The following is a 26,029-nucleotide window of genomic DNA, read 5'->3' as shown; positions in this document are numbered from 1 at the left end:
CCAAAAGAATAAAATTCAAGCTCCCGTTATTTTATTTGTAATAAAAATCCAGGCATGACCCAAATGTTACTGTACAATAAGCCCTCTAAAGTAATTTGTTTTTAAAGAAAATATGGTGATTTTTTCTAACAATTTTTTCTCTTCTAAGTTTTTCCATTATTTATTTTCATAGCCCATTTTCAGTACAGTGCATTGTGTGAGTGACACATTTATCCTTTACAGGAACAAGGATTAACTTGAAGAATGAAAGAATAGGTGAAAAAACAGTGTCAGGTCAGGGAAGTTGGAGGTCTGAGCTCTAGTCCCTTCCTATCCAGAAACAAGTTCCCTCACATGAGTTGACCCTTTAAAATATGGGCAACTTTTCAATTCTCTTGTAAAAAACATCTACTGTTCAAGAGCTAGTCTTACCCCTGAGCAAATGGGGTTGGCAAATATGATAATAGGTTTGGGAAGGTAATTGGTTTATTAATTTTGTATAAAGAAAATTTTAGACCACAGCTATGTTTGTGACTATCATGTTCACAGTCTGTCCTCAAATTTTAGAACAGCACCTTTCATAGAGTAGATACTCAGGTTTTCATTGTTTAATGAGTGCATCACTAATATAAATGCAAAGCCCTAAAACAATTGGTAAATAACTCTGATATTAAAAATAAATAATAAAGATAAAAAAGACAGAAAAGTTAAACTGAAGTTTTATATGTAAACAGCAGACAATATTCAGTACCACATAAAGACACATCCAGAAAGTATTATTTTACTATTATCTATGTTTACTTTAAGTTTTATTTTAGAAATAACCACTAAAAGGAAAGTTTTCATATATATATGTGTGTGTGTGTGTGTTATTGCATGTTTCAGAGTTTTCTTACACATGAATACTTTGAGTAACTTACTAATCGTAGAAAACTTAATATAAAGCAGCAAGTAGCCAGTTCTTTAGATTATTCCTCACATAATAATTACCTTCTAGAAGTTACTTACGAATTCTATCAGACAAGAAAGGCTATTGTTTATTCACAGTATTAAAGTCATCAAATTTTGGAGAGCATACTAAAGGTAATTTTCACAATCCTCAAAGAACTCACAAATTGTTGGGGATTAAGAGGTAAAATGAGGTGTTTCGAAAAACTTTGACTCACTTCTCAGAAACCTATACTAAAAGAATTATGAAAGAGGCTTTATACACAAAAAGGCTCATTACATTCCTCATCATAACAGCAACAAAGTAGAGGGTATAAAAATAAGTTATTACATAATGGTTAAGAAGGTTATTTTTCAATATATTTTTTAAAGTTTATTTTTGAGAGAGACATAGCAAGCAAAGGAAGGGCAGAGAGAGGGAGAGAGAATCCTAAGCAGGCTCCACACTACCACTACAGAGCACAACACAGGGCTCAAATTCACGAACTGTGAGATCATGACCTGAGCCAAAATCATGAGTTGGATGCTTAACTGACTGAGCCACCCAGGTGCCCCAAGATAGTTATTTTTTAAAAGATTTTATTTTTAAGGAATCTCTACACCCAGCATGGGGCTTGAACCCACAAACCCTAGATGGAGAGTCATAGGTTCTACTGACTGAGCAAGACAGGTGCCCCCCAAAATTATTTTTGAATGAGACTACGGAGTGGGAATAAAATTCACTGGAAACTAGTGATCCAAATCACTGTTTGCCACATGTGAGAAGGCAAAGAAGTGCTAAGAAACTTAACTCTTGGAAGGTTCTATTAAAAATACACATTGCAACAAAAAGATGAAAAAACTATAATAGATTTGATGGACTTTAACTTAAGCAGGAAGGACTGTCAGTACATTTATGTAGAATAAAGTTTGAGGGGGCGCCTGGGTGGCGCAGTCGGTTAAGCGTCCGACTTCAGCCAGGTCACGATCTCGCGGTCCGTGAGTTAGAGCCCCGCGTCAGGCTCTGGGCTGATGGCTCGGAGCCTGGAGCCTGTTTCCGATTCTGTGTCTCCCTCTCTCTCCGCCCCTCCCCTGTTCATGCTCTGTCTCTCTCTGTCCCAAAAATAAAAAAAAAAAATAAAATAAAAAAAGAATAAAGTTTGAAAAAAACAGTATCACACATCAACTAAGAAAGGACAATACTCTTACTAAAGGTGGTAACATCCCAGAATGAGCTCTCCTTACCAATATTTTTTGATCATACAAAATTGCCAACAGTACAGATTGAGAAATATTAATTATGTAACTGCCAAGATTACTGGGCAATTAAGGAACCAATCTCCGCCCATCCAATAAACCTCTTCTACCACTACCATCACTAGGAAAATGAAAAACAATAAACAAAATAATTATGCACAATTGAGAATAAAAGCATGTTTGCAGAAACTCACGTGAGAGGCAAAAGACGAGTCATAAGCGATTTGGGGGTCTTCACTGCGGGCACATACATCCATACAAGGATCTTCACAAAGAAGATCCTGAGGCGGAGTCATTTCTGGTTTCAGGTTGGAAAAATTAAACTCTGTTTTGGCTGATTGTGAGGCAACGCACAGATCGTAGGAATAAGGCAAAGTCCCCTCACTGTAATCGGGGAGAACCCCAGGTCCAGATTTGGAACGGAGGCCTGACTGAAAGCAGCCCCAGGCAGCAGGGCTGGGGGAGCCGCGCAGGCGCAGGGCCACCGCCAGAATCACCGCAAGGAGGAAGAGCACCGAGATCAAGGCCAAAGCCACCACCAGGTAAAACTGCAGCTCGGCCTGGGGGTCAGAGGGCTCCGGGCGGTCGCTGACATCCGGCAGTACTTCTTGCAGGCTGTCGGCGAAAACCAGGTGCAGCGTGGCGGTGGCAGAGAGGGGCGGCTGTCCCCCGTCCCGCACGGCGACCAGCAGGCGCTGGCGGGCCGCGTCCCTGTCGCCCAAAGCACGCGCAGTGCGCACCTCGCCCGTGCGCAGCCCCAGGCTGAAGAGTCCGGGCTCGCTGGCCTGCAGCACGTGGTACGACAGCCACGCATTGTGTCCCGAGTCGGCGTCCACCGCCACCACCTTGGTGACCAGGTAGCCGGGCTGCGCGGCGCGCGGCACCGTGTCGAAGAGCGCCGAGCCGTCGGGCCCCAGCGCCGGGTACAGCACCCTAGGCGCGTTGTCGTTGCGGTCGCCCACCAACACGCGCAGGCTCACGTTGGCGCTGAGCGCGGGCGAGCCCTGGTCGCGGGCCTGCACCGTCAGCTCGAAGGCGCGCAGCTGCTCGTGGTCGAAGGCGCGCTGCGCGAACACCACGCCGCTCTGCGCGCTCACGGACACGTAGGACGCCAGCGCCCGCGGCTCCAGGTCGCTGGCCACGATGGAGTAGGAGACGCGGCCGTTGGGTCCCAGGTCGGGGTCGGAGGCGCTGACTTGGGCGATGGAGACTCCTGGAGGGTTGTTCTCCATCACGCGGACCACATAGGAGGCCTGGTGGAAAACCGGCGCGTTGTCGTTGACATCGCTGATATGCAGGGTGACGCCTGTACTGGAGGATAGGGATGGCTTGCCCTTGTCAGTGGCTGTGATGGTGACATTGTACTCTGCCATCTGCTCCCTATCTAAGGCATTGTCAATCACCAACTTGTAATAATTCTTGGAGGTGGATTCTAATTTGAAGGGAACTTCTTCCTGAATATAGCACCTCACCAGTCCATTTTCCCCAGAGTCTCGGTCTCTCACTTTAAAGAGAGCTATTACGGTTCCAATGTCTGAGTCCTCGGGAATCTGGCTAGAAAAGGACATCAACGTGACCTCTGGGGCATTGTCATTCTCATCAACAATTTCAATCTGAACATTACAGTGAGCGGTGTGTACCCCTCCATCCTTGGCCTCTACACTCAACATATATCTACTTGTCTCTTCAAAGTCCAATGTACCATTGGTTGTAATGTCACCAGTATTTGGGTTGAGATTGAAGAGAAGGCTGGTACTTGTTGGGGCATTGAGGAAGGCATAGGTAATCTCTGCATTAACGCCCTGGTCCTGGTCGGTGGCCATCACTTGCAACACAGAAGTCCCCCAGGGCACGTTTTCTTGGATGTTAACTCTGTATGTGTCCTGGCTGAACAATGGAGCATTATCATTGGCATCGGTGACCTGAATCTGGATCTGGGTGGTTCCACTTAACGGAGGGTCTCCACCATCTATGGCAGTCAGGATTAACTGGTAGGAACTCTGCTGTTCTCTGTCCAGAGGTTTTTCCAGCAGTAATTCTGGGTATTTACTCCCATCAGGACTTCCCTTCGTTGTCAGGGAGAAATGTTCATTGGGGTTGATAGTGTATATCTTCAGGGAGTTACTTTCTACATCTGCATCTTGTGCAGAATCCAGAGGGAATTTTACACCTGGTAAGGCTGACTCGCAGATCTCCAAGTCAATGCCTTTTGCAATGAAACGTGGTGCATTGTCGTTAATATCTTGGATTGTAACAATCACATGGAAAACATTCATGGGATTTTCAGCGACCATTTCAAATTCTAGTGCACACTCGGATTTCCTCCCACAAATTTCCTCTCGATCTATCCTACCGTTCACTAACAAATCCCCACTCTCTGCACTCACACTGAAGAAATTCTCTGCACTAACCCGCAGTTTTCGAGCTGGCAACTCCTGGACACTGAGCTTCAAGTCCTTGGCGACGTTCCCCACTCGCAAGCCTTTAGCCAGCTCCTCCGGAATTGTGTACTGGATGTGCTGGGAGATAGTCCCCCACAACAAAGACAGCAGGAAGAGAAACAGTACCTGAATTTTCATCCATTTGGCTTTTCTGGAGCTTCTTTGCATTTTTTGAACTCTCTGGGAAGCTTCTTTTCAGGATGTCTCTGGGATGTTTAAAAAAAATCAGTGACAGCACCTAGACTTTTGTGATTTGAGGGTAGGACTTGTTTGTCAGGAACTGGTGGGTGCACTGGCGCTGCCTCCGCGTTCTGATGTGCTCAAGACAAAGCAGGAAAACACTGCCCTACTTTCACGCAGAACGGAGAACCCCTTTCTTCCCTTCGGTCAACAGCGGCGCTCGGAGGTTGTCTGGGAGAATTGCATATTGTGGAGCCATTTACTCTCAAAGGGTAAGCTCTTTATGTATGTTGTCTTTTTATTTGGTGTAAAAAAACCAAATACTCATTTTTCTCCTCTAAATTGGATATTTTCTATCTTTATTATTTCATAAGTGTTGCCATAATTTTACATTCTTTTTTGTATTAAAAAAATTTCACATGGCATACAACCATTTTTTTTTTTCAGTTTTGGGGGCAAAAATATCTTTAATGATTCCACTGTATTTACAAACACTGGCATGACTAGTATGGATGTAACCAAAAAATTACTGGCTTTTTACCCACATTTGAGCGGATACTATGATCCTTACATTTTTGTAAAATGCATAACCTCCCTTATTTTAACTCTCTCCATAAATACGTTATCAACTCAGTAATATTTTTCAAAGATACAGTCTTTGCAAAAAAAGAGTGAATCAAGACCCTAGACTTATTTTAATATATTGCTCAATTTTTTAAAACATAGGTAATCTTCCCATTAAGTACAGCACAGCACAGCCTAATATTTTGAAGTGACTAATTTAGTACACCTGCTTTTATAGAGCTGAATCTTGTGAAAGATTTATTTTACTTATTTTTATGCAATCAGTGCTTTTTACTATATTAATGTATATATAACCTCCATAATCCCAATACTCAGCTCCAGCTGATTTATACCATTTATACCATTGAATTTATACCAATGAATTTGACTTGATCACTAGTAAATATTGGAGAGGCATTGAGAATCCTTAGACACTTCATTTTGGAACTTAGCCTTTGATCTTTGAACTCATATTGGGTAACTAAAGCAAATACCTTTATTTCAAATGCACTGCCAAATTATATACCAATGTAGTGATTTATTCCACTGCTTTGCACCCACCATACTCATATTACACCCCAGTCAAAACAGATGATTATCTATTTTCCGAAGATGTTATTTTCATTTTTTTCTCTACCTCATGACTTTATATTTTCTGTTCCTTTTGCCATAAATCCTCCACCTTTCTGTTGTAATGAATTCTTGCCCATCCTTTTAAATGTAGTTTTTGGTGGGGGCACCTGGATGGCTCAGTCGGTTGAGCATCTGACTTCGGCTCAGGTCATGATCTCAGACTTCGGCTCAGGTCATGATCTCACGACTCGGCTCGTGAGTTCAAGCCCGCATTGGGCTCTACGCTGACAGCTTAGAGCCTGAAGCCTCCTTCTGATACTGTGTCTCCCTTTCTCTCTGCCCTCCCCCTCTTGGGTTCTGTGTCTCTCTCTCTCAAAAATAAATAACTTCTAAAAAAAATTTTTAAGTCCTGTATGGTGAAAATGGAATATCTGAGATTTTTCATTATCAATACAAGTAGATAGAAATTGTACTGCCTTTGTACTATCTGTACACTTTCACAATATTTAGATAAATGTTATTTATCTAATATTTAGGCTTTGTTTTATATAGGATTCTTAGAAAATTCTCTTTGAGTATCTAGAGTTCCCGTGGCACTATCCATTTAATAATTTTTCTCTTTATGAGGAAAGTGATACTAGTATTATAAAGATTTTTCCTTAAAGAAGGTATTTTGAAGATTATGGGCCTTTTTTCCTGTACTGTATTGCACGTTTGAGTGAAAATATACCTTTCTCTGCTCTCAGTTATTTTGCTCATGCCCCACGTCTCACACTCTTGAATATATCTCTTTCTAATATATTGAGGGAGATATTGGTTGCTTTATTTGAATTCTAATGAAATATATTTGGTCTCATTTTGTTTGACTCTCTGAGGTGATTTCACGGGTGAATATAATTTCATAAATATCAAAATAGGCCAACAATTTCTGGCTCAAAAGACTTGTAGGACTCCTATTCCATTGTTGGAGTGGCTGGTCCGGAAATCTCCTGCTGAGGCTGAGACATATATCCTTGCATTTTTAAAAAATCCTTCTCAAAGGACAAGACATGCCACTCCAAGACTCATAATGATTTAGGCAATTGACCTTCCCACCTTCAAGCAAAAGGCTGAAATCAGTATGAGTGCACACAATCACCCACACATACTTTTGGTATACATAGTAAGGACTACGGGACAGGTAAAACCATTTGACCAATCTGTACATTTTTTTACCCAACAATTTTTATGTCATTGAGATGAAGAGTTTGGCCTGGCTTGGTAGGAGCTGAGCATCATTTTATTGGAGACTAAAATACCTAGTATTCATATTTTTTACTTGTATCAGTCAGGATAAGCTAAGTAGTTGGAGTGACAAACTTCAAATTACAGGCAGTTAAGATGAAGAAGGTCTATTTATCACAGGTATACACATCAATGTAGGACAACCACAGGGCTCTTTCTTGGTGTAGTTATTCAAGCAGTAAGGTAGAAGGAAGAGTCACAATTTCAAAAAATAACTTAGAGATCTGGAAATTCTTGCAATGCCATCGGGAGCTTTCCCCAGGGAGAAGCACATATTACCTTCATTTACAATATATTGGCCAGAACTAGTTACCTAGACCCATTCGGTCATAACCAAGTCAGGAAGATCCGCTCTACCAACCGCCCAAAAGAAGAGAGGAACTAATTATTTAAACAACAGAACTAATGACTACCATGTTGCTTTATTTTCAAATAAATGTATATTAAATCTTTATAAAATCACACTGGCATAACTGTTCTTTTTAATATTCCAATAAAGAAATAAACCTACCTCGAGTAGGTTGGGGTCTCCTTTCGTTTCCAGTAAATCTTGAGATACCAGGAAAGACTCGCTTTTCCCACAGCTTTCTCCGCTGAGGAGCGTGTCGGCATAGTTGGGCTGGGGGAAGATCACGTGACTCTCCCGGGAGTCCGCCCTGAGGGAGACCTCCTGGGAATAGGTCTGCAGGAAAGTGCGCACCCCATCCACGCCCACAAAGTGCGTGGCGGGCACGCCAGCCAATCCAACCCCCGCAGCCTGGAGCAGACGGGACGAGTGCCAGCGCCTCAGCCTGAGTCCCAGCAGCACGATCACAAAGGCCAGAAAGATGCAGGAGACTGCAGCCACCGCCACCACCAGGTACAGTGTGAGGTCAGAATCGTCTGGGTCGGCGGCGGTCCTGATGCTGCCCAGATCGGCCAGGACATCTGGGATGTTGTCAGCTACGGCCACGGTGAGCGTAACGGTGGCCGAGAGAGGGGGCTGGCCGTGGTCTTGCACCGCCACCACTAGGCTTTGCTTGAGCGCATCTCTGTCCATTAGGGCCCGTGCAGTGCGCACCTCGCCCGTGTGCAGCCCCACCGTGAAGAGCCCTGGCTCGCTGGCCTTGAGTAGACGGTAGGACAGCCAGGCGTTCTGGCCAGAGTCTCTGTCCACCGCCACCACCTTGGTCACCAGGTATCCGGGCTCTGCTGATCTGGGCGCCAGCTCCACGCCTGTGGAACCATCAGTGGGGAGAGCGGGATACAGGATTTCTGGAGCATTGTCGTTCTGGTCCAGCACGAATATGCTCAGTGACACATTGCTGCTGAGGGGTGGGTTCCCACTGTCACTGGCTGTCACCAATAGCTGCAGGTCTCTAACCTGCTCGTAGTCAAAGGAACGGAGAGCATACAGGACACCGGTGTCGGAATTGATGGAGACATAAGTGGATAGAGGCGCCCCCTGGATGGTATCCTCAGTCAGTGCGAAAGTGATGTGGGCGTTCTGGATGCTGTCGGGATCCTGGGCGGTCACACAGAAGATGGAAGCTCCCCTGGGGTTGTTTTCAGGAATGTAGGCCGAATAGGAGGCCCGACTGAAAGCAGGTGGGTTGTCATTGATGTCTGCAACATGCAGAGTGATATGAATGTTCGTGGACAGTGGGGGGCTTCCTCCATCTGTGGCTCTGAGAGTGATGTTATATTCAGACACCTGTTCACGATCCAGAGATCTGGCTGTCACTAAGCGGTAATACTGGTCTATTGATTTTTCTAAATTAAATGGCACATTTCCCAGGACAAAAACTGTGACTTGTCCATTTTGCCCAGAATCTCGGTCATGCACATTGATAAGGGCAATTTCTCTTCCAGCAGTAGCCTCTTCTGGGACTGATTCAGTGAGAGAAGTGATTGTTACTTCTGGGGCATTGTCATTCACATCCAGAACTGTGACTAAAATCTTAGCTCTTGAAAGGAGACCAGGTCCATCTTGTGCTTCAATTTTAATTTCATAGAACATAGCATCCTCATAATCTAGACTTTTTAATATTGATATATCTCCAGTCACTGAATTGAGATAAAAAATCTCAGCGACTTTCCCAGGCATTTTATCTAGAATATAGGACACTTGAGCATTGAATCCTTCATCAGGGTCAGTGGCATTCACTGTGAGCAGTGTGGTACCCACTGGCAAGTTCTCTTGAATACTTAATTGATACTCAGATTGAGTAAATACTGGTGGGTTGTCATTTGCATCCAAAACTATCACTTGGATGTACAAGTTGCCAGAGTGGACAGGATTCCCACCATCAGAAGCAATGAGGACAAGCTGATGAACTTTCTTTTGTTCACGGTCCAGAGCCCTCTCCAACACCAGCTCTGGGTACTTGGTCCCATCAGAGACATGCTTCACAGTCAGAGAAAAGTAGTCATTGGGGCGGAGATGGTAGTTCTGAAGGGAGTTCATGCCCACATCTGGGTCAAATGCAGTCTTAAGTGGAAATCGAGTTCCAGGAGCCGCTAGTTCGCCAATTTTTATTTCCAATTTCTCTGCTAGAAAATCAGGAGCATTATCATTAATGTCTTTAATTTCTATTTCTACTTCAAAAATTTTCAATTTGTCTTCTACAAGGACGTTAAATTTTACAAGACACAGCGCGCTCTGAGCACAGAGCTCCTCCCGGTCTATCCTGCTTGCGGTGACCAAGCTGCCGCTTCGCAGGTTCAGAGCAAAGAGCTGCGTCCTACCTCTAGAGATGATGCGGACTCCACGCTCCGCCAGCTCCCAGGGCTCCAATCCCAGGTTCTTGGAGATGTTGCCCACAAAGGAACCTTTGTCCAGTTCCTCTTGCACAGAGTAGTGGATCTGCCCGGATCCAGTCTTGCATAGCGTCCACAGAAGCACAAACAGCAGGGCCAATCCTCTGCAGTGTCTGAATCTCAGGTATTTAGTCATTTCTTCTTTGGTGAATTATTTTCTGTGAATTCCGTTCCAACTACCCACGATGGACTCAAATCTTATTTGTTTTCAAGGAACTAAGCCTTTTATGGTCCTATTTTATGGGTCACAGAGCTGGTTGACTGACAGGATGAGCTTTGTAGCAGCTCGGATCTTCTGGAGTCTGATTGACTGGTTCTTTGCTTTTTAGGAACAAGGAAATGGTGGACAAGCTCGCCAGCCCCGTTTTCCTCCTTGAGTGGTCAGCAGCGACACTCAGAGGCCTAATGGTTTACTGCACCCTTTCAGATAAACCCAAGTTAGTGATTTTTAAGTTTCCCAACACCCGAAATCTTCTGTATCAGAGATAATGGGATTGGTGTCTATTTCACACAGTTCAATTGTTATATGTTAAAGTATGATATATGTTAAAGTATGTTCCTTAGGAAGCCATGCTCTAACCTTAAGACCACTAATATTGCTTCAAACATGCTGGAGTTACTGTTTTGAAATGTTTAAAGTTTAAAAACCACACAGAAATATCAGCTATATTTATAGGTTATACTCATTAAAGTTTGTCCTTGATAGCTTGACATCTTAGTTTCAATATCTGTAATTGAACCCATTCATTAAACATAATTGGGTGTTAGACAATATGTGAGGATTCAAGGTAAATGATATGAACATAACAACTTCCTCCCCAAAGCTAGGTAGATATAAAATCAAACAAGGAATTCCAGTGCACTGAGATAATTACCATAATGGAAGAAACCAAAGATAATGGGAGGGCTTCCATGCTGGCCCTGGAGGTTAACAAAGGCTTTCCCAAGAAACATGAGAAAAGTGGATCAGGGAAAAGGCCTGGATATGAGAGACAACAGTATGGCAATTTCTAGATGTGAGAGAGAAATCACACAACTTCAGAGTACTGGAAGTAGTTCACTTTGTCTAAATCTAGAGTAAAGGTGGTTTTTAAACACCAAAACTGAAACTAGTAGAGATAAACTTTTGTTTTATGTTCCAGAAACCTTTTCTCTGTATTTGTTTTCCTCTCCAAACACAGAAATAGAAATATATTTGTCATTTCAATTATGCAGTGTTATAAACTTATCCATAAGGCATTTATTCTTGTGAAAAGATACTATACACACTAAAAGAAACTTTGTCTTTAATTTTCCTCAGTTTAAACTTTATTACTTAGAAGTAAAGATGTTATGATGTATTATTCCACAGTGAGTTCCAGTTTTAGCTCATAGAGAATTATGTAATAGTAATAAACACAAGAGACTGCATTGACTGAGATCAACTCTTTTCAAATGCCCTAAAATATAATAAAAAATCACAGCACCTTGAAAGATGATAATACCATTAAATACAATACTCAGTATATGATTGCTTCCAAATCACAATTTAAAGTGATCCCAGTTACATAGAATATTAGTGTATTTTTTTTGTCCTTCATTATTAAAAACATAACTGAAACACTAAAAGCCAACATAGAAAGAGGAATGAGGAAGGAAGACAGTGGTTGTGAGGGAGACTGAAGTTAGGTGAGGGATTGGAAATATTTTTAACAGTTGTTCTGAGAAGGAATTTTTAAGAAGAGAGATGTATAAGAAGGATCTTTAAGGGCTATTATTTGATATAGCCTCTGAATCCCTTGAGGACATATTATTTTTAAAGATAAAAAGTAAATATGGTTTCCAGATATGAGAAAATAAAAATATCAAAGAGAAATGTGTTTACTATTGCACTACCCATTTATTATAGAGCAAACAAGAATTCAATCACTTCATCAACCAACACAGAGCTACTTTAAATACTTTTTTTTAAACATACATTCATTTTTGAGAGACAGAGGGTGAGTTGGGGAGGGGCAGAGAAAGAGGGAGACACAGAATCTGAAGCAGGTTCCAGGCTTTGAGCTGTCAGCACAGAGCCCATTGCAGGGCTCGAACCTATGAACTGTGAGATCATGGCCTGAGCCAAAGTCAGACACTTAACTGACTGAGCTACCCAGGCGCCCCAACACAGAGCTACTTTAAAAGTCAGTGGGATTTTTAATTACGTGGAGATACCATGACATACTTTCCTAAGACACAATGAACATATATATGTCTAAATTTCCATATTTTAAATAGGGAAGGTCATATGAATCAAATAAAGTGAAGAACCTCACTGTCAAACTGAAGGAAAAATATTACAACTGAGTGAAGGCATTAGACAACTAAAGTGTTTCATTATTCATAGGTTAAAATATAAAACGAAACCCTTGAATTTTAAAGCACTTGAGTAAACATAAAATTCAGACTTCCTTTTTTTTTTTTTTTAAATAAACTCTACCACCGTATGGAGCTCAAACTCCCCACCCCAAGATCAAGAGTAGCATGCTTCGCTGACTGAGCCAGCCAGCCACCCCTCAATCTTCATATTTTTAATAGAGAAAGAATTATTGATCCAGGTAGACAAGAAGATTTGCCCAGGGAGGAGAAAGAAAGTATGGGAAACCAAATACACCATTTCCTAATGCAATGCTCTTTGATAAACTAAATATAATATTCACCCAATACTAACTCCTGATTTAAATTCATGATACAATGATTCTAGCCTCCTCTTCCCCCGTACAAGGTGTAAACACTTAGAACTACTGAGAAATAATTCACCAGGACTCATGTCCTTAAAAGGGATATATTCACAAGTAAATATGCAAAACAGAAAACATGTGGTAAACAATGGAGGCAGCGGAGTAAATAAACATATCTATTTATTTTAGCAATACCTCATAAGTATACCGTGAAGGGAGTTTACCTGGGATGTTTCTTCTCCCTTGTCTTCAAGTAAAGACTGAGGTGATGATAGAAAATCCTTTTTCTCACAGCTCTCCTGGCTGAGAAGCATGTCGGCATAGTTGGGCTGGGGGAAGATCACGTGACTCTCCCCGGAGTCCGCGGTGAGGGAGACCTCGTGGGAATAGGTCTGCAGGAAAGCCCGCACCCCGTCCACGCCCACAAAGTGAGAGGCGGGCACGCCCACCAGCCCGCCTCCTGAAGCCTGGAGCAGACGGGATGAGTGCCAGCGCCTCAGCCTGAGTCCCAGCAGCACGATCACAAAGGCGAGGAAGACGCAGGAGACTGCGGCCACCGCCACTACCAGGTACAGTGTGAGGTCAGAATCATTTGGGTCGGCGGGGGTCCTGGTGCTGCCCAGATCGGCCAGGACGTCTGGGATGTTGTCAGCTACGGCCACGGTGAGCGTGACGGTGGCCGAGAGAGGGGGCTGGCCATGGTCCTGCACCACCACCACCAGGCTCTGCTTGAGCGCATCTCTGTCCAGCAGGGCCCGTGCAGTGCGCACCTCGCCCGTGTGCAGCCCCACCGTGAAGAGCCCTGGCTCGCTGGCCTTGAGCAGACGGTAGGACAGCCAGGCGTTCTGGCCAGAGTCTCTGTCCACCGCCACCACCTTGGTCACCAGGTAGCCGGGCTCTGCGGATCGGGGAGCCAGCTCCACGCCTGTGGAACCGTCGGTGGGGAGGGCGGGGTACAGGATTTCTGGTGCGTTGTCATTCTGGTCCAGCACGAATATGCTCAGTGACACGTTGCTGCTGAGGGGTGGGTTCCCATTGTCCCATGCAGTCAACCTCAGGTGCAAATCCTGGAACTGCTCATAGTCAAAGGAGCGCAATGCATACAGGATGCCAGTGTCAGAGTTGATGGAGATGTAAGAGGACAGGGGTGCATCCTGAAGAGTGTCTTCAGTCAAAGAGTAAGTTATATGGGCATTATCGTCACTGTCAGGGTCATGGGCCACCACAGAAATGATGGAAGCACCCCTGGGATTGTTTTCAGGAATGTAGGCAGAGTAGGACATGTGAGGGAAGGTTGGTGGGTTGTCATTAATGTCTGCCACCTGCAGTGTAATGTAAGCCTCCGTGGACAGAGATGGTTTCCCTCCATCTTTAGCAGTCACAGTGACGTTGTAAGAGGAAAACTGTTCCCTGTCAAGGGCTCTGGTTGTAACCAGTCGGTGGTAATTGTCCACTGATCTTTCTAACTTGAAAGGAAGGTTCTCTGGGAGTGAACATGTGATAAATGCATTCTGCCCAGAGTCTCTGTCATGTACATTAAAAAGTGCAATTATGGTTCCTGGAGGAGAGCCTTCAGGAATTGAACTGGTAGAAGATGTCATGTAAAATTCTGGGGCATTGTCATTCACATCCAGAACAGTCACAATAACCTTTGTTCTGGTCAGAAGGCCCGGACCATCCTGAGCTTCAATATCAATTTCATGGACTTTGGCATCTTCATAATCTAGACTCTTTATGATTGTTATATCTCCAGATGTCGACTCAAGCTCAAATATCTCTGAGGTTTTTCCAGGATTTTTCTCTTTAAAATATGAGACTTGGGCATTGTATCCCTCATCTGTGTCAGTGGCGGTGACTGTGAGTATCCGGGTACCTATGGGCATACTCTCAGGAACACTTACACGGTACTCAGGCTGTGTAAATATAGGTGCGTTGTCGTTCACATCCAGGACAGTCACGTGGATGCGGGAGGTGCCAGATCGGACCGGGCTGCCCCCATCCAAAGCCACAAGGACGAGGTGGTGAACAGCCTTCTCTTCGCGGTCCAGGGCGAGCTCCAGCACCAGCTCAGGGTACTTGTTCCCATCCACTCCGCTTCGCACAACCAGGGAAAAGTGGTCATTTGGGTTCAGTTCGTACTTCTGAAGGGTGTTTTCTCCTACGTCTGCATCGTGCGCACTCTTTAGAGGAATTCGGAATCCTGGCGTAGTGGTTTCACTGATTTTTAGCTCTAGTTCATCTACTCCAAAGCGAGGGGCATTATCGTTAATATCTGTTATTTCCACTTCTACTGAATAAATATTAAATTTGTCTTCCAGGAGTATGTTAAAATTCACCAGGCACTGCGCGCTCTGAGCACAGAGCGCCTCTCGGTCTATCCTGCCTGCGGTAACCAAACTGCCGCTTCGCGGGTTCAGAGCAAAGAGCTGCGTCCTACCTCTGGAGACGATGCGGACTCCACGCTCTGCCAGTGTCAGGGGCTCCAGCCCCAGGTCCTTGGCGATGTCGCCCACGAAGGAGCCTTTGTCAATCTCTTCTGGCACAGAATAGTGCATCTGTCCAGCTCCGGCCTCCCACAAAACCACCAAAAGAAAATACAGCCGATCAAGCCTTCCGCGTTGTAATAACTTTTGCAGAGCCGCCATTTCTTCTGCTGCAATCTTTTCTCCCAGGCAACTTCCAGCATCCAGTTTTATTCCTCTGTATTCCTCAGGGTCTGTGGGGATCAGCATTCACAGGACCCAGGTCACTGTAGAGAGAAATTTGGGCTGCTGCATTTTTTTTTTTTTTCCGCCCGGAAGCTTGGGGGCCAAATACCCAGTCCTTTTGTTGTGGGAGCCGGAATGTTGGACTGGATGTGTTGCAGCCTTTTACTTCTTAGGTGGTCAACAGCGACGCTCAGAGGCCTAAGTAATTTCTGCACCCTCTTAGGCAAACCCAAGTTATTTCTTGCTTGTTAGCTTTGTGACTTTCAAGTTGCTTTGAAGAATCTTAGAGTTTTACCATACCTTAGAAGTAGCTCTTTCAAGTCAGGAATCTTTTTCTCAGGATTAATAAGAATGTGTAAACAAATGTGACCTTGATAGTAGTTGGTAGGAAAGTATGCCTAGTGAACACTAAAGGCATTAATCAAGGCTGCCACTGCCCTTGCTCCAAATATCTTCAACTTATTTTATATTCAAAGACAATAAGATCAAATTTAGAACATTAGCTAATTTATCTTCTAAGGCTATACATTTTGGATTTCTGTGCTTCATGGCTTAGGATTTAACTTCAACATCTGTATTTTAAAAATTATCAGACACTACTGTATACCTGACACCAATGCCTGACTGATGCTGGAGAAAGAAATGGTGAACGTGATGAACACAGTTCTTGTTCTCAGGGAGCTTACAGGATAGGAGAGGACACAGGAAAGTAAACAGAGTATTTCAATACAATATGCTAACTGAGACAAAGGTGGGGACCACTAGGCAATGAGAAGGTGGGTCAGTACTTTTCCAAGACATTATTGAAGATGACTCCTAAAGGGTAGGGATGGGTCAAGAAGAGGCTGGAGTGGTGTTCTAGAACCTCAGTACCAATGCTTGGAGGTGAGAGCCAGAATGGAACATTAAGGAAATTGAAGGAGGTTTGTTCTTTGTTCTTCTTGTTCAAGATTGTTTTGGTTATTTGAAGTTTCTTGCTACTTTGTATGAATTTTAGAATGGGCTTTTTTCTATTTCCGCAAAACAAGTCATTGGGATTTTGATAGGGATTGCATTGAATCTGTAGATTGCTTGGGTGGTTCTGTAAGTTTTTGATAGGTATTCTTCAAGTTAAGGATATTTTCTTCAATTACTAGTTTTCTAAGATTTTAATCACATGCTGAATATTCTCAAGAGCTTTATTATGTCTCTATTTAAATGAATGTATGGCTTTTTATCTTTAATCTCTTAATATGGAGTTTTGCATTATTAGATTTTCTTATATTGGAATATCCTTGCATTCCTGAAATAAACCCTAAGTCATAAGCTATAAACAAAGCTTTTAAATATATAGTAGGTAGGGTTTGATAATATCTTAATTAAGATTTTGAATCAAGGTTCTTTTTAAAAAATATATTTTTAAAGTAATCTCTATACCCAATGTGGGGTTCAAAATCAAGACATCAAAATCAAGATTCACATGCTCTTCCAACTGAGCCAGTCAGGTGCTTCTAAATCAACATTCTTAAGTGAGATTGCCCACTTCTGTACCACTTCAATCTGTTTGCCTTTGGGTTTCTTCCGTGTTGAACTTTTACCATTTTTACTTTTTTTTTTTTTTTTTTTTGAGACAGAGCTGGGGAGAGGGACAGAGGGGAAGGGAGAGAGGGAGGGAGGGAGGGAGGGAGGGAGGGAGAGAGAGAGAGAGAGAGAGAGAGAGAGAGAGAGAGAGAGAATCCCAAACAGGCTCCACACTCAGGGCAGAGCCCAACACAGGGCTGGATCCTATGACCTTGGGATCATGACCAGAGCTGAAATCAAGAGTTGGATGCTCAACCAACTGAGCCACCCAGGTGCCCCCAATTTTACTTTTACCCATTCCTCTGAGAATGGAAAAAATTGCAAACAATTGATATCAACTCACCTTGTTTTCTAGTAGGGCCTCCACTTTTTCTTAGATTTTTAAAAATATTTTCATCAACATTGTTTTGATGATTTCAAGTCTCATTAAATAATTGTTCAACATCCCTTATTGTAGCTCTGTAAAGATTATCTGTTCTTTGTCTTTGACAATATCTGGTTTTACTCTGTATATTATTTCCCACTCATTCTTCTTGCTTTTTATCAAGTTGTTTTATTTTTTCCCCAGTTTCTCTTGCTTTTCTTTATCCTTTTCCAAGACTTTGTTTTTAATCAGAATTTGGGGTTTTCTTTTAAAATCTTTAAAAAGAATTTTAGCCATGACATCTGCCTACTGTATATTAGTCCCACCATTGGACTTGACAGAATTTTAATTTCTTCCCACCAGTTTCAGTATGACTTTTACTGTCTGCTTCTATTGTTAAAAAAAAATTAATGTTTGTTTATTTTTTTTGAGAGACAGAACACAAGCAGTGGAGGAGCAGAGAAAGAGGGAAACACAGAATCCTAAGCAGGCTCCAGGCTCTGAGCTGTCTGCACAGAGCCTGACAAAGCAGGGCTCAAACTCATGAGCTGTGAGATCATGACCTGAGCTGAAGTTGTATGCTCAACCGACTGAGTCACCCAGGCGCCCCTCTATTGCTTTTTCATTAGAATTCTTCCTTGTTTGCGTATCAATAATTTATACTCTTACCTTGGTTATTTTTCCTATTATTTTCTTTAAGTTTATGCTGATATAATGTGGGTTTTTTTTGCCTTGTTTCTTGAGTGGCTTGCTAAATTCACTTATTTTAAATAATTTGTTTTGTTTAACTTTTAGTTATTGTATTTGTCAATAAATTTACCCCTAAATACTCTTTTAGCTGTATTCCACAATTTTAAATAATATTTTAATTTTTGTTCCTTTCTACAGTAGTTCTTATTTCCATTGTGATTTTCTTAAATCCAAGAGTAATATAGGAGTATAGATTTAAATGTCCAAACTTTTTTTGTTTCCTTTTACTATTTTTAAGTGTTTGCTTTGTAATTTTTCCAGTTTTATTGAGGTATAATAAATAAAATTGTAAGATACACATAGAAGCAAAATTTTTCATTAATAGGAGCTGAGAAAATCCAGAATTGAAATAACTTATATTATTAATAGAAAGTATACTCCAAACAGATAATAAAAATAAAAATCAACACTTAGACATACAACAAGAATCAGAGAAAATTTTTTAAAGCCTTCAGAGAGAAAATGGAGATACCTTAAAAATGACAATTTGTTGAAAGTATCTCATTAGCAACAATAACTCTAGAAGACAATATGTTTCAACATTTTGGTTTGTACATTTATTTTAAGTGGAAGAGTATTTTATTTTACTTTAATTTTGAAAGAGAGCATGAGCAGGGGAGGGGCAGAGAGAGAGGGGGACAGAGGATTCCTGTCAGTTCTGTGCTGACATCAGCAAGCCCCCAAGCCCCGATGCGGGGCTCTAACTGAACAACCATGAGATCATGACCTGAGCTGAAGTGAGACACTCAATTGACTAAGCCACCCAGGTGCCCCAGAAGAGTTTTTTTTTTTAATTGGTCTTTTTCTTCTACTTTCTCTCCCATTCTCCCTCCCTCCTGGGTTCAGGGATTTGTCTCAAATGGTTTTGAAATTATTCTATCCCAGGTCCCAGGGCATAAGTAGGTCTTTTAGTGGTGTGCAGCTGTAATACTATGAATATTACAACTCAAGTCTAAGAAATTTAGTGTTCATTTTCTGAAGCCAGCATCTGGATCTACCTCTCTCCCTTGGTCTGCAGGTTGCAAAAAGTTGTCACCACAGGAATTGGCAGGCAGCCAATTTGAACTAGCTCAGGGGCTGAACTGCTTATTTTAGATTCAAGTAGTATGTGTGGATCAGGTCCCTTGTTTAGCCCAAAGCACATTGTTCCTGTTACAGTGCTGGAACAACCTGTTGATCTTCAATGTCTGCATCTAAGCCAAGCCTAGAATTTCCACAGCTTTAGCCTGGCTCACCACTTTCTTTTCCATCTTTGGTCCATTAATATATTTATCTTTTATTTGTGCCTTACCATGCTTTGGCTTTCTTCTTTTTATATTTGGTATATCTCTTTAATTTACTGGAGCAGAGTAAGTATATCAAAGCATGGACTTACTCATCTATGATACATTTCCTGTGAAGAGTTAACACACACATTAAAATGAAATATATTCTTAGTTTGTGTCAGTTGTTTCCATTATGGGCATAATATACAAGATAGGACGCTCTGAAACTATTTCTCAAGTTGCACAGTAAATTTTCCATCGTGCACTTTATTACCTCATTTCATAAGTTACTTAAACATCTAGTGTACTCTTCAGCATGCATAAAATATCTAAAAATAACAGACTATGCAAAGGGCTAAGATATTCAACAAAAATTTACAACTTACATAGATTTGTATAATTTAATCCTAACACAGATAAAAATATGACTTTAGACAATCTTTACCTCTTCAAACATCTCCAAATAAAATAGCACTTTGACAGACAACATCTATATTAAATTTAGGGACAAATTAGTATTTGTAACTGAGAAAAATTTGAAAACACTATTAGTCACATAAATATTGATGGATCTTTTATAGTTAAACCCTATCCTTGCCAGGTAAGAGAATGGTAAACTCAGAAAAATAAGATTATTTGGCCAGAGGAAAGCAAGAAAATATTAAAAGTCAGATCTTCCTGTTTCTGATGCAGTGCTCTTTCCACAACCAACATAGCATCTCACACAATACTCATCTCAATCACCTACATTAGAGTTAATTTACAGTTTCCTTTTCAATGAAATAGCAATTATAATTATACCTGGATATAAACACACAATGATAATTTCCCAGAATTTGTAAACAGAAATCTACAAAGCTATGTGGGAAATAGAACTGTTAGTAGTAAAAAGTGAAAGGTAAGTAAACTCTGTAATCATATTTACCTAGATAAATTTACAAAACGTTTACCTGAGAAAATGCTTCCTTTTTGCCTTCAAGTAAATCCTGAGTTATCAGCAGAGGCTCGCTTTTCCCACAGCTTTCCTGGCTGAGGAGCGTGTCGGCATAGTTGGGCTGGGGGAAGATCACGTGACTCTCCCGGGAGTCCGCCCTGAGGGAGACCTCCTGGGAATAGGTCTGCAGGAAAGCCCCCACCCCGTCCACGCCCACAAAGTGCGAGGCTGGCACGCCAGCCAATCCAACCCCCGCAGCCTGAAGCAAACGGGACGTGTGCCAGCGCCTCAGCCTGAGTCCCAGCAGCACGATCACAAAGGCCAGAAAGATGCAGGAGACTACAGCCACCGCCACCACCAGGTACAGCGTGAGGCCTGAAGAGTCAGGGTCCGCTGAGGGCTCGAGACTGCCCAGGTCTGCCAGGACAGCTGGGATGTTGTCAGCTACGGCCACGGTGAGCGTGACGGTGGCCGAGAGAGGGGGTTGGCCGTGGTCTTGCACAGCCACCACCAGGCTCTGCTTGAGCGCATCTCTGTCCAGCAGGGCCCGTGCAGTGCGCACCTCGCCCGTGTGCAGCCCCACCGTGAAGAGCCCTGGCTCGCTGGCCTTGAGTAGACGGTAGGACAGCCAGGCGTTCTGGCCAGAGTCTCTGTCCACCGCCACCACCTTGGTCACCAGGTATCCGGGCTCTGCGGATCGGGGCGCCAGCTCCACGCCTGTGGAACCGTCGGTGGGGAGCGCTGGGTACAGGATTTCTGGCGTATTGTCGTTCTGGTCCAGCACAAACAGGCTCAGCGACACATTGCTGCTGAGTCGGGGATCCCCATTGTCATACGCCATCACTCTTAGATGAAGGTCCCGGAACTCTTCATAATCGAAGGATCGCAGGGCATATAAAATGCCAGTGTCTGAGTTGATGGAAATGTAGGAGGATAGAGGCGCCCCCTGAATGGTGTCCTCTGCCAAGGAGTAAGTGACTAGTGCATTCTCATTGGTGTCAGCATCCTGAGCTGTCAAGGAGAAGATGGAGGCACCTCTGGGATTGTTTTCCGGAATGAAGACAGAGTAGGAATCCTGGGGAAAACAAGGGGGGTTGTCGTTGATATCTGTCACTTTCAGTGAAATGTGGGTTTCCGTAGATAGAGTTGGAATTCCCTTATCTGTTGCTGTTACTGTGATGTTGTACCTGGAGGTAAGTTCTCTGTCCAGTGTTCTTTCTGTCACTAAATGGTAATAATTATCATCTAACTTTTCTAATTTAAAGGGTAGATTTTCAGGAATGGAACATGTAGTGTCACCATTGTCTCCAGAGTCTTGGTCATGCACACTGATAAGAGCAATGATAGTTCCAGGAGGAAAGTTTTCTGGGACTGCAGTGGTGACAGATGTCATGGTTACCTCTGGGGCATTATCATTTATGTCCAGAACTTTGACTAGCACCTTAGCTCTGGCCATGAGGCCTGCACCATCCTGAGCTTGAATTTCCATTGGATAAATTTTGTATTCTTCAAAATCCAGGGATTCTTTATTTGATATTTCTCCTGTATCAGAATCCAATTGAAATATCTGGGCTATTTTCTGGTCTATATTGTGAAATGAGTATGTTACTTCCCCATTGGCTCCTTCATCTGGGTCAGTAGCTTTTACCGTAAGCAGCCGAGTGCCCGGTGGCACATTTTCCGGGACACTCATGTGGTACTGTGCTTGAGTAAATGCTGGAGGGTTGTCATTTGCATCTACCACCTGAACATGAATGTGGAGGGTTCCTGAACGGACTGGGTTGCCCCCATCAGAGGCGGTGAGGACGAGGTGGTGCACAGCTTCTTCTTCCCTATCCAGGGGACTCTGTAGCACCATCTCTGGGTATCGGGATCCATCAGATCCCTGCTGAACATCCAGGGAGAAATGAGGGTTGGAGCTTAGCTGGTAGTTCTGCAGTGAATTCATACCAACATCAAGGTCTTGCCCAAAAGGCAGAGGGATCCTGGTACCTGGAGTAGTTATTTCATTCATTTTAAATTCTACTTCCTCTAACTGAAATTGGGGAGTGTTGTCATTAATATCAATTATTTCCACTTCAACAGGGTAAAGCTTCATTTTATCCTCTACCAAGATGTTAAAACTCACCAGACACCGCACACTCTGAGCACAGAGCTCCTCCCGGTCTATCCTGCCCGCTGTGACCAAGCTGCCACTTCGATGATTCAGAGCAAAAAGCTGCGTCCTACCTCTGGAGATGATGCGAACTCTGTGCTCCGTGAGCTCCTGAGGTTGTAACCCCAGGTCTTTGGCGATGTTGCCCACAAAGAATGCTTTGTCTGTCTCTTCTGGCACCATGTATTGGATCTTCCCGGCCCAAGCTTCCAACAACAGCCCCAGAAAAAGGCACAGCAGGAACAGTTCACTGCAGCTGGGCTGCTTCCCCCGAATCACCATTGCTCTCTCCTTTCGTAGTTTTCTCCCAGTCTGATACCAACGGTATTGTTTCTCTGTTCTTCTAAGCCCAAATTAACTGAATTTTCAGGAGATTTCAGAGCGGAAAGTGGTCCAGAAGTAGGGTCAAGGAAGCTTCAGGGAGGTTGTTTTCAATCTGGCGGTGATGGAGGTTCTAAGAAGCTTTTTATTTTTTTTCCCTTTGGGAATGTGTGAGTGTGTGCGCGCGCATGCTGCCTCTCTCTCTCAGACTGGTGAACAGCGGCGCCCAGAGTCCTCACCAGTTACTACACTCCTAGGTAATACTTAAACATTCCCTTCTCATTAACCTGACCTATCTTTCCTTAAGTCTTAGTTTATTGTCAAGGAAATAGTTAAGCATTTTACAAAATATGTATGAGAATTAGAAAGTAGTATTTTTATTTAATCACATCTAACTGTTGCTAAATTGCAATATACAGTAGAATCCCCCTATTTCCAAGCTATCTGCTTTCTATGTGTTATTCATGTAATATCACAGTGACAAAATCATACCTCCGATATGCTACTACAGCTTGACCATTTGACAGTTTCTCAGGTCACACAGAAGAGCAATTGCCTTTTGACTGGAGGATGAAAAAAACTGGAGGATAAGTAAACTTTTAATTTTTTTCTTTTAATGTTTGTTTATTTTTGAGAGAGAGATAGAGCAGGGGAGGAACAGAGAGAGAGATGGGGGAACAGAGGATCCAAAGCGGGCTCTGCACTGACAGCAGCTTGCACAACTGCTAGCCCAATGTGGGGCTCAAACTCAGGAACCTTGAGATCACAACCTGAGCCAAAGATGGTCCCTCAGCTGACTAAGCCACCCAGTTGCCCCAAGGCATAAATAAACTTTTAGGATGTAAGCTAGACATTTAAAAATTGGACTGTCCCATTTCATTTCCACTGTGCTTTCAATATCAGAAACCTTAGAATTTCAAAGAACGTGTTTTATCCCTAACCTTATTTTTCCACTTTTCTGAAGTGTTTGTATTATGTAGATTTTAAAAGATCTTTAATTCACTCAAAGGTAATGTATTTTGAATAAAATAACACTGGGCTCTTAGAATTTACTGGAAAATGTCATATGAGTATCTAATTTAAGACTTCAAATTTAAGAGACATAAGAGGTAGTGATATTCTTCTTCAAAACTGAAAAGGACATGGCCACATCTTTATTTTTAGACAGGCCATTAAAATAATATGCATTCTCCTAAAATCACACTTAATATTCCCCCAAGAGAAGCTGGTTTTCTTAAAGAGCAAGATTTTTAAACTAGATTGCCTTCCTTCTTTTACTCATTGCAAAATTAGTAAAAGGTTACTAATTAAAATGTCTGAGGCTCCGAGTGATTTACCCAAAAGTTAGGGAAGAATGTTTTCTGCATTCTAGAGGTTAACATTTCAGGAACAAATTTGGCCAGATACTGGCAGTCCACCCATGAACACGACTGAGAAGGGCCCAGAAAATAAGGAAATAAAGGAAACAAAGGCCACAAGAGCAGTTCTTAGAAAGAGAATATCTATTCCTGTGTAACCAAATCTATAGTTTCTCAGCTTCTCAAAACAAGTATATGGAACCCAAAGGCTTAAAGATTCAGCAAACCTCCTTCAATATTTCAAGGAAAGGACTTTTTAGCAGAAAATATAAGTTTTTAGAATATACACTAATAGAAACAAACTTTTCACCAAAGGGACTGTCTGAGCTAGTGAAAGAAATTAAAATACACACAGAAACTAGAAAGTGAACTTGCAGAGCTTCTCCTTATTTAACAACAACAAAAAAACCAATCAGGGTTGATTTATAACAGGATATTACAAAATAAAAGTGTTAAAACTCACAGGTAAACATTTGAATCCAATGTATATTTAAGGTTGCACTGCAGGCACCACAGAGACTATGCAGTTAAAAGATGTATCTTGGGTTTACTTCAAGAAATTAAGACTTTCCAATATCTGAAGCCACACAAAGATTGTAGAATTAGGGCAAATCTCACTTGAAGTAGAAGCATCTCCAAATCTAGGCTTGGACCAGAGACCAGACTGAAAGTAGGGCTGGAGGAGCCCCACAGAAACAGGGTGAAGGCCAGAGTCACTGTGAGGAGAAGAACACAGATATCAAGGACAAGGCCACAGGCAGGTAAAATTGTAGCTCTGCCTGCCTGGCACCTGGTGCCAGGCCATTGCTGAGTTCTGGCAGCAACTTCTGCAAAGACCAGGTGCAGCATGATGACTGTTGGTATTGTATGCAGTGACCAGCAACCCCTGTAGAGCAACATCTCTGTTGCTCACAGTGCCATGGTGCTAATCTCACTCTTGTGCCTCCCTAGGTTGAAGAGTCATATTAGCTGGTCTGAAGCATATGATAGACAGTCAGGCAAAGCTCTCCAGCTGGTCACTTTCGTGACCAGGTAGCCAGCTGCACTGAGCATGGTGCCACATCAAAGAGGGCATGACTTCTGGCTGCAGCTCCTGCCACAGCACTGCCTGTGTATTTTTGCCATCACAAGGAGCCTGCAGTGAACATCATCATGCTCTGCACCTACTGACACACTGGATGACAGTGCACACAGTGCCAGGTTGCTGGCCAGGAAGAAATAGGTGCACAGGGCCCCACATCTGGGTAAGAAGCATTAAAGTGTGAGATGGAGACTTATAGCAGGTGTTCCCATTCTCCTGGACTGCAGAAAGAGGTCTGCTGGAAAACAAGCATTTTTTGTTGATGGTGGTGATATGCAGGGTGATGCTTATGCTGGAGGAGAGGGACAGCTTGTCCTTGGTGGCTCCGGTGGTGACAGTGTATTTCATGGTCTGCTTCCAGTTTAGAATTCCATCTGTCTGTAGCTTACAAAGAATTGCATAGTAATTCTTAGAAGTAAATTGTTTGACTGTGTGTTTACTACTTTCTGTATCTTTCATCTCTCCATTGTTTTGGCTTGGGCAACCACAGTTCTTGCCTTTAATAGGACTAGACACCCAGCTGAAAGTCACCTGCACAGCACTGTAGTTCTCAACCTCCATTTCAATCAGGATCTTGAAAGGGGCCCTTAAACTGCCTCCAATCTTCTCTTCTACTCCATGATGCATCTGTTGCACTCCAAAAATCAAAGATGGTACTGTCACTTTTAGATGGTAGATATGCTATATGAGACTGTAGTAAGTGTAGGGGATCTCGACCTTACAGTGTCATCCAGGTCAGTAGAGTCCCCCTGAAGAATGCAGAGCATGTGGTGGAGGGCAGGTTCTCCTGTAGGCAGATTCTGCTGTACTTCTTGTGGCTCAGTATG

The 26,029-nt window shown here is 42.8% G+C and overlaps 4 protein-coding genes across 4 annotated transcripts; all 4 read right to left on the bottom strand.

Moving 5' to 3' along the window:
- Positions 1-2,093: 2,093 nt before the first annotated feature.
- LOC122238545 (protocadherin gamma-B1-like) lies at positions 2,094-4,776 on the bottom strand. Its single transcript, XM_042985611.1, has one exon. The coding sequence runs from the start codon at positions 4,770-4,772 to the stop codon at positions 2,316-2,318; it is 2,457 nt and encodes an 818-aa protein (XP_042841545.1). The 5' UTR covers positions 4,773-4,776; the 3' UTR covers positions 2,094-2,315.
- A 152-nt stretch (positions 4,777-4,928) lies between these two features.
- LOC122238547 (protocadherin gamma-A3-like) lies at positions 4,929-10,140 on the bottom strand. Its single transcript, XM_042985623.1, has 2 exons — positions 7,717-10,140; positions 4,929-5,015 (listed from the first exon to the last, which is right to left on the bottom strand). The coding sequence occupies exons 1-2, from the start codon at positions 10,138-10,140 to the stop codon at positions 4,992-4,994; spliced, it is 2,448 nt and encodes an 815-aa protein (XP_042841557.1). The 3' UTR covers positions 4,929-4,991.
- A 249-nt stretch (positions 10,141-10,389) lies between these two features.
- LOC122238540 (protocadherin gamma-A2-like) lies at positions 10,390-20,373 on the bottom strand. Its single transcript, XM_042985607.1, has 3 exons — positions 20,304-20,373; positions 12,931-15,455; positions 10,390-10,424 (listed from the first exon to the last, which is right to left on the bottom strand). Exons 2-3 carry the CDS (start codon positions 15,436-15,438, stop codon positions 10,407-10,409), a joined length of 2,526 nt encoding a protein of 841 aa, XP_042841541.1. The 5' UTR covers positions 15,439-15,455; positions 20,304-20,373; the 3' UTR covers positions 10,390-10,406.
- LOC102959753 (protocadherin gamma-A1) lies at positions 15,396-23,396 on the bottom strand. Its single transcript, XM_007077909.3, has 2 exons — positions 20,304-23,396; positions 15,396-15,455 (listed from the first exon to the last, which is right to left on the bottom strand). The coding sequence occupies exons 1-2, from the start codon at positions 22,722-22,724 to the stop codon at positions 15,453-15,455; spliced, it is 2,424 nt and encodes an 807-aa protein (XP_007077971.2). The 5' UTR covers positions 22,725-23,396; the 3' UTR covers positions 15,396-15,452.
- Positions 23,397-26,029: the final 2,633 nt, after the last annotated feature.

This window comes from Panthera tigris, chromosome A1, assembly GCF_018350195.1.
Source record: "Panthera tigris isolate Pti1 chromosome A1, P.tigris_Pti1_mat1.1, whole genome shotgun sequence".
NCBI classification, from domain to species: domain Eukaryota; kingdom Metazoa; phylum Chordata; class Mammalia; order Carnivora; family Felidae; genus Panthera; species Panthera tigris.
The sequence above is the reverse complement of the archived record's forward strand: the minus strand, read 5'-3'. Positions and strand labels throughout refer to the sequence as shown.